At 36.2% G+C, this 14077-nt stretch overlaps 1 protein-coding gene across 1 annotated transcript in view; it reads left to right on the forward strand.

Moving 5' to 3' along the window:
* The window catches only part of MYO16 (myosin XVI), a 421185-nt gene that overhangs the window by 103705 nt on the left and 303403 nt on the right, over window positions 1-14077 (forward strand). Inside the window, exons 10-11 of the mRNA XM_008143943.3 lie at window positions 2815-2925; window positions 10140-10205. Coding sequence (XP_008142165.3) covers window positions 2815-2925; window positions 10140-10205 — 177 coding nt within the window. The remainder of the gene's footprint in view (window positions 1-2814; window positions 2926-10139; window positions 10206-14077) is intronic.

A 14077-nucleotide genomic window follows, 5' to 3' on the forward strand; every position in this document is an offset into this window, starting at 1 on the left:
TAGATTGGTAGTTACAAAATAGGCATGGGGATGTAAAGTACAACATAGGAAATATAGTCAATAATATTGTAACAACTATGTATGGTGCCCATTGGGTACTGGAAATATCAGGGGGAACACTTTGTAAAATATATGATTGTCTAACCACTATGCTGTATACCTGAAACTCATACAAAATAATATTGAGTGTAAAATTTAATTATTTTTTTTTTTTTTTAGAAAGTTAAAAAAAAAGATTTCACAGGAAGCTATACCCCTGGGATTTAAACATCATTCACCCAGATGAATACAAATAATTGATGTCTTAGGCTTAGATGAACTTGAATTTTTCAGTATTCCAGTACTCAGATTAGTGTGTAAGATTTTGACCTGAATTAGCATGACTAATGGAAAAGCAGAAAGGGGATAGGCAGAGGCAGTTATCACTGCTTGATTTTCATGCTTCTCTGAGAACCATTAGTCTCGGCAGCACTTTGAGCCTGTGACTCTTCAAAGTGGAACTAAATATATAAAGTTAAAGAAACGTATTACACAATCCCCGAATTGATGTTGACAACCCAGAAAGTATTAGGAGAGCTGAGACATGATGACTTCTATTCAGCAACGAGTACCAGTTTTTATACTGTTCTTGAACTATGTAAGTCCATATTTCTGACATTATCAAAGACTCAAAGCTGTGCTTCTAACCTAAAGTTAAATGTCTAATTTTAGTAAAACTGTGTTATATGTCCTTTGTAGGTTAATTCTGAATGTGTTTTTCTATGACTGTTGAATATTTTTGTTTCTTATAAGTGAGCCATTTCATCTTATTATTTAAATTCTACAAAAACCATGAAATAAACTCAAGGTGTTTGCTGAGTGTGTGCATGTTGTGGGAGAGGAGGAGGCTTGTTCCTGACACTCTGAGGTCTGGAATATTTTACAAGTTAATTTTAAATAAATAAACATGTTCTTATTGGAATATTGTGTTTGCCACTTATACAAATGATTGTCTTTCCAATGCAAGAGAGCCCGCTGCCATGACACCCTTCCAACGGGAAGATATAACAATCCACTCTTCTGAGTATGTGAAATTCTCAGTAAAGAATTTGAGTTTCTATTATTAATGCATTAGGATTAGCAGTCTTGGATAACCATGATCTGAATTTAGGAACTCATGGGAAAGATTACATTTTTGAAAATAGCCACTCATGTCAGAGAAAGAGCCCTAAATTTAGCTTTTAAAAATGTGTAATATTTGCCCTGACTGTTTTGGCTCAGTGGACAGAACATCGGCCTGCAGACTGAAGGGTCCCAGGTCGATTCCAGTCAAGGGCATGTACCTTGGTTGCGGGTACATACCCAGTAGGGTGTGTGCAGAAGGCAGCTGATCGATGTTTCTCTCTCATTGATGTTTCTAACTCTCTATCCCTCTCCCTTCCTCTCTGTAAAAAATCAATAAAATATATTTTTAAAAAATGTGTAATATTTTTTACTCTAAAAACATTTAGCTAAACAGTAATATTTAGGATCAACTTATTTAGTGATGGTACATCCAATAATTAAATGTGTAATACAAATATAATATGCAAATACAAATATGAATGCTAATTATAAAAACAAACTTACTGTTATTACAAATTAACTATGGCGTTCTGCTGGTGTGGCTCAATTGGTTGAGCATCATCCCATGCACCAAGAGGTCACCAGATTGATTTCCAGTGGGAGCACATGCCCTGGTTTCAGGCTCAATACTCAGTAGGGGGCGTGCAGGAGGCAGCTGATGAATGTTTCTCTCTCTCAAATTACTAAAACCATATTTTAAAAATATTAGCTGGGAAACAATGAACTCATAAGAATGTGAATAAGATTATTCTTGTTCTTTTGTTCCTCAGTGTTTCACATGAGAAGACCAAAGTTGTCACATTATGTCTAATGTTTGCTTTTCAGAGCATATCCTGTGTATATAAAGTTAAACATTGGCCAGTTTCAACTTATAAAGGCTAGATTTTAATCTAATTAAATAATACAAATTTATCTTTTTCATTTTTAATCTTGTCTAGTTTTTAAACTGTTATTCTATTTTACATTGAATAGGAATAGGAACGCATTTTTTTTGACAGAATTATCTTAATCTCGAAGCTACTTTAATCTTAAAAGTATTGTAAAGCAGAATAAAAATCACAAGCCAAAATTCTAGAGTTTACTTTAAAAATCTGGCCTTCTCATAGATGTATGCAGAAACTAAATTCCAGGCAGATCGCTTCCATGCCAACAACAGTAATTTGAGAGAGAAGGTTTGCTTTAGCTTTGGGAACACTGCAAATACGTGAGCTTTTTTCAGCTGCTTGTCTCACAAAGGACTCAGCACAGTTTAGAGCTGTCTGAATTGTAAGTAGGGACTAGGAAGGATCAACCTGCTGAAATGATTTTGATAGACTTAATGTCTTTGAAGGATGTAAGCTGACATTTGATGTGTGTGTGTGTGTGTGTGTGTGTGTGTGTGTGTGTGTGTGGTGTGTGTGTGTGTGTGTGTGTGTGTGTGTGTGTGTGTGTGTGAGAGAGAGAGAGAGAGAGAGAGAGAGAGAGAGAGAGAGAGAGAGAGAGAGAATGCACTCATGGGTACACAACAGAAATTGTCATCTGAATGTATTTTTCTATGACTGTTGATTTTTTTTTTTGTTTCTTATAAGTGAGCCATTTCATCTTTTAATAACAGTTTCAAACTCATGTGGTTTTTAAACTTTTGACATGTGATTGAACTAGAACAGCCAACTGTGAAGAAAGTTGATTGCAAAGCAATTAGAATTGATCTTTCTTATTTTTTTCTCCCAGGTCAAGCTAATGCCTCCTGCTCCAAATGATGACCTAGCAACACTCAGTGAGCTCAACGATGGCAGCCTGCTTTATGAAATTCAAAAGCGCTTTGGGAACAATCAGATATATGTAAGTGCCCTTGAAATTGCCTTTTGCACTGTATTTGTCTTGCTGCATATTTTTACTCTTCAGTGCTGCAAATATTATAGGTAATGGATTTATTGTTGCTTCTGGTCATGCTGATGGCTTACAGTGGATTTCTCCAGAGCTCAGGGTGATTCTTCTGATGCAATTCTAAGGCAAGTTCAGCAAATTCCAAATTTCAGAGTTGTTAACTGAAAGTTAATATCCTGAGGGTAGACAACTTTCTTGTAATGCTTGCTGTGGAAGATCTTGCTAGAACCATCAGATCTGCTAATCACTTTTGAAAATGCTGTTTGTTTCATCTATTTAATTTAGCCTTCTATATCTGGAAAAGGGAAACTAAAGACGAAAAGTTGATTATGCAAGGAGAACTGTCTCCCTATTTGCATGAAATGATAAGCTATTATTCCTCTAAATTATCAGGAAATACCTTTGTAAAGTAAATAATGTATACAGGGATCTTTGATAATAGGATACAAATATATGGCTCAGATGACAAACAGCATGGAGAATTTATTTGCTGTGGTTCTTCCTTGCTTTCTATGTGTGAATTCTACCAATACTAGTAATAATTTAGACACCATGTGATCTCATATCTTAATGTCTTTCTCTCTCTCCTTGATTTTGTTATATTCAACTCAGAGCAATTCAATCATAATATCTATAGGGAAATCTGATTATACACAGGTCTGCTATCTCTTTTTGACAAGGTCCTTTTTTTCTAGTCTGCTGAGAAATTGATTAAGTAATTTTCATGGAAATATGAAGTCTGTGATTCCCTTATTAGTCATAAATTGTCAGGTGCTGATTAGCCTATGAAAATTCAATGCAGCATTTGAATGCTTGGATGAAGTGCCTGCCACTGTAAATATACTTAGAATTAAATACTTCTTTTAAAATTAATGGAATTGAGTCATTGGCATAAAGTGGAGAAAACTGATTACATTGGTCTGTTATTACCCTGTTACTTGTGTAATATTTTTATTCCATTTTATTCTCCTTACCCATCATTGTGTTGAGTCTTGTTTTTAGCTTCTTAGTAATATCAGATGACCACTGCTCAAATTCTTTCTTTCTTCCTTCCTTTCTTTCTTCCTTCCTTCCTTCCTTCCTTCCTTCCTTCCTTCCTTCCTTCCTTCCTTCCTTCCTTTCTTCCTTTCTTTCTTTCTTTCTTTCTTTCTTTCTTTCTTTCTTTTTCTATAAACCTTCAGGAATGCATTGAAACCTCAATGGCTGAATTTCTTTTTAAAAATGTCATTATTGCCCTTGCTGGTTTGGCTCAGTGGATAGAGTGTCAGCCTGTCGACTGAAGGGTCCCGGGTTTGATTCTAGTCAAGGGCACATGCCCGGGTTGAGGGATCCATCCCCAGTGTGGGAAGTGCAGGAAGCAGCCGATCAATTATTCTCTCTCATCATTGATGTTTCTATCTCTCCCTCTCCCTTCCTATCTGAAATCAATAAAAATATATTTAAAAAAAAAGAGGATTGGCCAAGCACCTTCTAATTTTAAATAACAAATACTTCCTACCTGTTTATCTGAGTCATAGCTCTAATTCCTCCATGCAGTAGGTCATCTTCATAGATACTCGCTGTCTGGATAATCAGAATTAATATTCCCTGATTTGCTAAAGTTCATATAAAATATAAATTTGCCACTGCGTGAGCCATGGGTTTCTTATTCTCTGTACTTGAAATATTGAAGAGCTAAATTGTCTAGGAACAATTTTGTGATGAGTGTTCTTTGTTATGGCTTGAATTCACCCTCATGGATAGACAGGCAATTTAAACATTATTGATAGAATGGTAATAAGTGATTCTCAAAGTGTATCTTATGCACCATTGTATACATGGGCCTTTACTAGCAATCTTCATGAGAGTAAGCATTTAGAAGCTCATCGCAATTTGATGGTTTAATTTCCATCTGTTGAATCTAATAAGAATCAAGGTTTATATTTTCTATGTCTTTGTCTTTTTCAATTTCATTTGTCCAGGAATTCATATTTACTATGTTTTACTAAAGTATCAGTCCATGATGAATTGGAAATAAAAACAAGTGTTTCTTCCCCCAAAATATATAGGCACTAGTTTAATAGATGTCTCAAAATTCAAATATTCAAATTCCAGAGTCTGATCTTGATACACCCTCCCAACATGTCCCTTCTCTAGCCTCTCGTAGCACAATTAATGGCATCTCCTTTCTTCCAGCTTTCAGGCCAAAGTGCTGGTAAGAGTATTAATGTTTTTCTTCCATATCCCATATCTGATTTTACTGCAAATATCATCAGCCCTACCTTCAAAATATGCACAGAGCATGACTTCCACTTCTGCCACCAGCCCATCAGAGCCAAGATAAAATATTTTATCTGAATTAATTGCTTGACAAGGATTTTCATCCTTTTTTTTTTTTTTTTTTTTTAGGGTGGGGGCTATAGTCTGATTTGTTATATAAGACTTGAGGCCCAGTGCATGAAGTTCATGCACTGGGGGGATGTCCCTCAGCCCAGCCTGCACCCTCTCCAATCTGGGACATCCCTCTCACAATCCGGGACTGCTGGCTCCCAACCACTTTCCTGCCTGCCAACCTGATCAACCCCTAACCAATCTCCTGCCAGCTTGATCAACGCCTAACTGCTCCCCTGCTGACCTGGTAACCCCCAACTGCCCTCCCCTGCTAACCCGGTTGCCCCCAACTGCCCTCCCCTGCCGTCCTGGTCGCCCCCAACTGCCCTCCCCTGCAGTCCTGGTCACCTCCTACTGCCCTCTCCTCCAGGCCTGGTCCCCCCAACTGCCCTCTCCTGCTGGCCTGGTCGCCCCTAACTGCCCTCCCCTGCTGGCCATCTTGTGGTGGCCATCTTGTGGTGGCCATCTTGTGGCAGTCATCTTTGACCACATGGGGCAGCCATCTTGTGTGAGGGCGTGAGGGTCAATTTGCATATTACCTCTTTATTATATAGGATGATCTTTCAAAATAATCTGTAAATTGATCTTTTTAACTAAGTGTATAGCATTTCATTTAGCTATCAAATTGGGAAGTTTCCATACAGTTTATAGCAGTAGGAAGTTCCCACATCATCAAACAGAAAATGAATTGCAGAGGATGAGACATCTGCTTGCTGGGAAATGCATAGAGTAAAGGCATTGAATTTCCCAAACAATTATTTTCAACAGTCACAGTGAGAATAGAAGATGCAATCAAATCTCTTCATGGATGGCTGATAAGTATGCAAGCAATCCTCTCTTCACAAACACACTAGTGGAACTTGAGACTCATAAAGAAAATAAACCTTAAAAAATAAAAATAAATTCTGTAACATCTCATTAGCCAAGTATAGAGCCAGGCTCATCTCAGCCACTTAATAACTTACTGTTCCCTTCAAGGTGACCTACTTGGATGCAGCAGGTCTTCTTTTTATGAGCATCTCAAGGGGTGGAAGTTTACCAGCTGCTGTTAGAAGTTGAAGTCTCCCTCACTTCCAGGTTATTTGAAGTTATGTGGATGGACACATTTTTTCCAAGCTAGCCTAGTTATTTAAAGTCTCACTACAATATGCTATGCTATGCAGTGTCTGCCATATAGTTGCATGTAATTCCATTCAGTCTAAAAGATACTTTTGAACACTTGTCATGTGTAAGTTACTAAAAAAGTAATGTATTAAAAAAACAATGTAAAGGAAATCTTTATATTTCTATAATTTTAAAAATTATTTATCTGCAGTAAATTTAAAAATTTCCATTTTATCAAAATGGCCTCTTCAGATTATGGTATAAACCTATATGAAGTCATTTTTATGACTACCATTAACATTCAGATCACATTTTCATAAATTATTTTTTATTCATCAAAAATATATTACCAGAGACAATCTCAATTTTCTTTAGTAATTAGACCAATATAAACAAGTTTTATCTTAAATAGGAAAGTGCAATTTGGAGTTACTCTATTTTCATTTCATCTTAAAATTTTTTTATATTCCTTAATTAACAGATTTCTCAATTATCCCTCAGTCTACTTTTTAGTTTCATTTTTATTCTATGGAATAAGAGTACTTTTGAGATACTAAATGAATAAGGTCTCCTTTTAGCTTAATTATTTCACTTTTATTTCTTTTTTTCTTTACTAGACTATAAAATTCTGGCCAATCCTTCTTTTAAGTAAATGTTGTATTGAATTACAACATATAAAGGGAATAATGCACAACTTATTAGTGTATGGCTACATGAATTTTTGTTTGGTGAATACACATATATGATCAGCAGCTTCATAAAGAAATGGAATAGAAGAAGCCCCTTCCCCAAGTCACCCTAATCATTACAAAAATTTCTGACATATTGGGCTATCAAATAGTTTTGTCTGTTTTCTTAATTATAAAAGAAATCATCATTTTGTTTCTGGTATTCATCTATACTGTTACTTGTAACACTACTTATCCACTTTTATTCCTATACAATAAACTATTATGTGGTTATATTCTAATTTATTAATTAACTCTACAGTTGAGGAACCTTTGAGTCATTTTCACTTTTTGGTTATTATCTATATACTAGGGGCCCAGTGCATGAATTCGTGCACCTTGAAAGGAACTGTGAGCTGTGAGGTTGTGGTGGGCAAAGGGGCGGGTCTTGGCCCATCCTCCACGCCCCCGGTCCCCTGTCTGCTGGCAGCCCTGCTCCTGCCACTGCCGCTCCCACATGCTGACGACGCTGGCCTCGCTCGCACCTGCTGATGGCACAGACCAATTGGGGCTGGCAGCGGGTGTGAGCGGTGGCTCTGGTGCAGGCAGCAGGTGCAACCGGGGCTGGTGCTGGCAGCAGGTGCGAGCACTGAGCGGGACTGTGGCGCGCGGGAGCAAAGAATTTTGAGTAACCACCAGAGGCTTGCCCTGATGACAGTGACCGGCGCCCCGCCTTGATGGATCTGGTACCTCCGCTCACCTGCTCCACCATCCCACCACGGCTGACATCTGCCATATTCTGTGCTCTGCTGCTTGCTGCTGACGCCCACCATGTTCTGCACATGCCCCCTGGTGGCCAGCATACATCATAGCGACCGGTTGTTCAGTTGTTCTGCCGTTCTGTCTATTTGCATATTAGGGTTTTATATATATATAGATGTAAAATCCTAAGTGACCATTATGACTGGTCAACTACTTGCTATGATGCACACTGACCACCAGGGGACAGATGCTCAATGCAGGAGCTGCCCCCTGATGGTCAGTGCACTCCCACAGCCAACCTCCTGTGGCCCCTCCCCCACCCCACCCAGCCGCCCCCCCCACATTGGTCCTGATGGGGGGCTGGTTTGCCAACCTCCCACAGCCCCTCTCCCTTGCCAGCCTGTCCCCTCAGATAGGCCTCAATCACCGGCCAGGCCGAGGGAACCCACCTATGCATGAATTCATGCACTGGGCCTCTAGTAAATAATACTGTTATAAACTATCTTATTGTCTTTTTGGAGGTACACAAAGATAAGTATTTCTATGGGGCATTTACCTAGAACTGTCTCATTTTTGTATCCAGAAGAAAAAGGTTTCAATGATTTTATCATTCAGCATGTTGTCTGTGGTAATGATGCCATGTGTAGTTACTTTTTATTTGATAAGGAAGTTCTATTGAATTAATAGTTTTAATAGTTATTGTTTTAAATCAAAAGTGGGCATTAAATGTATTTAAATGTGTTTTTTTTTTCAGCATTTAGTGAGACCATCATGTGACTTTTGTTCTTTACTTCTTAGTATTATGAGTTGATCTTCTAATGTGAAGCCAACATTACATTACTAGAATAAAGTTTATTTGGTTGAAATCTATTATCTTTTGAATGCATTATTGCAATTCAGTTTGTCAATATTTTGCTAAGAATTATTGCATGTATTTTAATGAGAGAGAATAGCCTGTATTTTTTTCTTTCAATTTACTAGTTATGTTTTTAATATCAAGCTTATGCAGGCCTCTTAAAGTGAAATGTTTTTCTTCTGTCATTTTCTGGAATCATTTGTACAAGATTTGTTTATTTTGTACTTCACTGATGGGAAGAATTCACCAGAGAGAGAAGTCAAAGTGTTCTCTGTGGAAAGGTTTTTATGTATTTCTCTTACAGATGTTTGCTGATTTTCTAGGTATCCATTATTCATTTCTGTCTTAATTTTACCATGATCAGAGAATATATTCTGTGTGACTCAAATCCTTTAAATGTAATGAAACTAGCCTGTGCAGTTTCTGGTAACATTGTTAAATTGGTCAACTTACTGATTATTTATTTTAAAATTTTGTCTGCTTACTCATGAGTTACTAAGAAAAAAAAGGTTAAAATGTCCCACTATCATTGTGAATTCATGTTTTACTTCTAACAGCTGTTGCTGCTTCAGATATTGTATCCTACATTTCAATCTCATAGAAATTTAGACTTGCGCATCTTCCTGATTGCTTTATTTTATCATTGTGAAATGTCCCTTTTTATCACTGGTACTGACTGGTTCTTACCTTACTGGGTTTTTTTTCTATTAATTGAATGTTGCTAAACCACCTTTTTTGCTGTTATTGCTTGAATGAATATTTTGCTTCATCCTTTAACTTTTAAATTTTATTATCCTTTATATGTAAAGCGTTTCTCTTTAGAGTAGCACATAGTATTTTAATCCGGTTTGTAACCATTTTTTAAAAACAATTGAGAGTATTTAGTAGCTTTACATTTGATGCAAGTACTGATGTATTTTGGTTTAAATCTATCATTTATTATTTGGTTCTATTTGCTCCATCTGTTTTATGTGCCTTTGTATTGCGTTACTTGTCCTTTTAGTTCAAGGTATCTTCATTTGCTTTCTGTGTTTTATCAACTTCTCAGTTATGCATTTAATCATTATTCTATAGCAACATAGAACTCATTACTACCCCGTTTACTTCCTCCATTGTATTTTGCTATGTGTTTTAATTTTATATTTTTTATCCATTCTGGTTCTCATAAAACCACTTTAAGATTAGTCCTCAGAATGTAATCATTTCACCTTCTTTTGTGTGTTCAGTGGAACAAACATATTGGCTTGATTTTATTTGAATTTCACTTGTCTATTTATTTATTTATAAACATAAAACAATTGACAAAATGTTAAGAGCGTATTTTTTACTTATTCTTAATATTGTAGTGATTTTTAACTTTAAATGTGCTATTTATGTGGTTCAAACACTATATCTTTTTCCTTTAACAGACTTTCATTGGGGACATCCTCTTACTTGTTAACCCATTCAAGGAGCTTCCAATTTATTCCACCATGGTGAGCATAAAACTTAAAATACCATTTAACAGTATAGAATATTACTCACCAGACAATCCTGTTTGTATCAAATGACCTATTGAGAAGAAAAATCATAACAATAGGTAAAGTCAAAATTTTCAAAAAGTTCTAAATTAAGTTGTTGTATAATTATTCTCTTCTTCATATTTAATCTTTAACTATTTTGGCATTCAATTATTCATAATACTACTTTTTTAAAATATATATATTTTGTTGATTTTTTACAGAGAGGAAGGGAGAGGGATAGAGAGCTAGAAACATCGATGAGAGAGAAACATCGACCAGCTGCCTCCTGCACATCCCCTACTGGGGATGTGCCCGCAACCAGTGTACATGCCCTTGACCAGAATCGAACCTGGGACCTTTCAGTCCGCAGACCGACGCTCTATCCACTAAGCCAAACCGGTTTCGGCCATAATACTACTTTTTAATGTTTTTAACATTTGAGTGATATTTTCTATTCCACCTGTTGGCAATTTAAGTCATCTCTGACTTTTTGAAATCAATTTGCTAGGAATTTATTATCTGTATTAATATTTTCAAAGAAATCTCTTGACTTTAAAAATTTTTCTAATGTATATTTATTGTCTGTTCAATTGATTTCTCCTTTTTATTTTTATTATTTATTTTCTTCTTCCTTTTAGTTTATTTGATAGTTGTTTAAGTTGTAAAGTTCTGGCATTGATTTTTTGCTTTCTGAATCCTTATTTGAGGCTTTTAATATGCTTTAAGCATAACTTTACTAAATTCTACATATTTGATATCTCACAATGTTATTATTCAGTGAAAGATATCTGTTTCTTATTATGATTTTTTCTTTGTTGTTTGAATTTTATAAAAATATAAACTTATTTTCTATTTTCTACATTGCTTCATTTTAATCTATCCTGGTTACTAGAATTACTAGGTTAATTCTCTCTTCTGTTGTTTTGAAACTACAGTTAAAACCATCTATTAAATTATTGACATCAGTTGTTTTTTTATCAATATTAAAATTTTTATTTTATACATTGAGTTTCCATTTCTCTGATGAAAATTTTGTTTTGCCACCTATTTTCTTGAACATGTTAAAATTTATTTTAAAATATGTCCCTGATAACTCTTAATAATAATAGCATTATTAATCTAGTAGCTCTTAATACTAGATAATAGTATCTCTAACCTAATCTATACAAATAAATTAGACCAGACATCTTCTGGACAAAGCCACAGTGGCAGGGGCTGAGGCAGAGGCAGTTAGGGGCAATCTGGCCAGGAGGGGGGAGCAGTTAGGGGGTGATCAGGCTGGCAGGGGAGGGCGGTTAGGGGGCAATCAGGCTGGCAGGGGAGGGAGGTTAGGGGGCGATCAGGCCAGCAGGGGAGGGCAGTTAGGGGGTGATCAGGTCGGCAGGGGAGGACGGTTAGGGGGCGATCAGGTTGGCAGGGGAGCAGTTAAGGGGTGGTCAGGCTGGCAGGCAGAGGTGGTTAGGGGTGATCAGGTTGGCAGGCAGAGGTGGCTAGGGGAAATCAGGTAGGCAGGGGAGTAGTTAGGGGCATCAGGACAGTAGGCAGAGGTGGTTAGGGGCAATTAGGCAGGCAGGCAGGCGAGTGGTTAGGAGCCAGTGGTTCTGGATTGCAAGAGGGTGCAGGCTGGACCCCCTGCTCCCATGCACGAATTTTGTGCACTGGGCCTCTAGTCTAATTATAATATCTAATGATACGTGTGTGTGTGTGTGTGTGTGTGTGTGTGTGTGTGTGTGTGTGTGTGTCAGTTGGTTTGCATTACATGGGTGTTATTTACTGACAATCCTGTAAAATGTTGTTTGAATACTGAACCTTTTATTTATAGAGGCTGGGATGGTATTATCTTCTTCCAAAGAAATTTTGATCTTTTTTGTCCTAGTGGAGATAAATTATAGCAGATGTTCTTGACTCTGGTATGGTTCTTTCACTTTGTGTTTGCTCTTGTGCATAAAGCGGGCCCCCTTCAAGGTCTCAATTGAGAAATCGGGATGATGTCCACCTAGGCTTTCCTTTGTAACTAAGACCTGAACTTGAAATTGTGTCTTCCTAGCAGTGTTAAACTGCTGAAATGTCTTTAGACACTTACCTTTAGTTTCTATGAGGCCTCTGAGCTTTATTCTGCAAGGTGGCAATGTGCTATGAGAAAAAGTTAGGCAGAAGATCCTGTTTGGGTCAGGGCATTTTGATATTCTCTAAGATCTTTATCCCTTAAGTCTTTGCTGCTTTGGTGATTTTCAGAGGCCTCCAATTAGGAGTTTAATTTGTATTTTTATCCAGCTTTTATAGTTGTTCATGGCAAGATCATTAGTCTGTTTCCAGCTACTTTATTATAGCTACAATAAAATAGGCCATTTCTATTTTATTGGTGTCAGAAGATCATTTGCCTTCAAATATTTAAGCTTGGTTAAAATTGCATTATTTTTTAATTCTGTATGTGTCTTTCAGATATATTTATATAAACACAAACTATTTAAAGTTAACTATCGATGTGTTGTTCCTGGTTCATGTTATAGTGTCACATTTAATTGTAGAGCGAATAAGAATCTTATGGTGAGACAAAAATGAGTTTTAAATAATTCAATTATATATAATTTATATGCTTCTGTGGATCTAGAGGTGAAATTCTAAGTCTCAGGGAAAATTTACATAAATTTTGTAATATGACATTATCTGTCATATTATATTGTATTTTGTAATGGAATAAACCTATTATTTTGTGGTTTATTTTTTGGGTCTCAACAGTATGGCAGTTTTATAGCTTTAAATAATATGTGGCATTTGAAGTTCTTTCAGAAATACATGCTAGCAGATAGAAGAAGAGAAACATGAAGAGACATATTTCTTTATCAATATATGAACGAATATAATGCATTGAGATTTTTGCCAGAACACTTCGTTAAAATTTTAAATGGCAAATACTGTTTATAAATTATGGATATCATACTTTATATCCATACATTTCCAGCTGATTCTGACATAGAATGTAAGAGGAAAATAAGTATATTTTGGTAAAATATACACTGATATAAAGTTTATAGTAAAATTTTAACAGGTCGTAATGAAACTTTACAGTTCTTGATGCTTTGGAATTCATGTACATTAGAATAAAATAGCTTGTACTCCCCTTGTGTACAAGTAATAACCCATGAAATTACAGATATTAGGTAGAAACCAGGATTTAATCTTTAGGTTGAATTAGTGGGCATCCTGTGTAGCAATATTAGTACCTTGTAATTTAAAATCAGCTACTCGTGTTCTGAACCATGCTTAAATTATCTCATTGTTCTATGGACTCACAACAGAAAATTTCATTTTTGTGTGTGTATCTATTGGTTATATTTATGTGTATATTTATTCTTTTAAATCATAAATTTTGTTTAGTTTTGTTTCTTTCAGTGTTGATTAGTTTAATAAAAGTAAAAAGAAAACGTTGACTTTGATCACATCTATAAAGATTATACAAACCAAGAGAATGACTTTGGTGTTTCACGTTGAAAAATAAAAGACCAGATCTATATCATCTGTGTCTTACTTTTATTTTGTTACCAGTACTATTAACTGTGTTATATTAAGCCTTTGCATAATATTCATTTCTTATCTAGTAGGTCATTAATCATGGATGTAGAACACCCTTTGTGGCAAACTTCATTTTGAGACTGATGTGAACACATGACAGCAAACAGCCCTGCCCATTAGATGGCTTGCTGCCCTAAGCAATGTTGATCTGATGCTAACAACCACTGGGGAGAAGTGGTGCCGAGGGGGCCAGTAGGCAGACAGTTCTAAATGAAGCGTAATCAACAGGGAAAGGTTAATTATTATGCTGCCTATTTATGCGGAAGACAAGT

Source organism: Eptesicus fuscus, chromosome 8 (assembly GCF_027574615.1).
Source record: "Eptesicus fuscus isolate TK198812 chromosome 8, DD_ASM_mEF_20220401, whole genome shotgun sequence".
NCBI classification, from domain to species: Eukaryota; Metazoa; Chordata; class Mammalia; order Chiroptera; family Vespertilionidae; genus Eptesicus; species Eptesicus fuscus.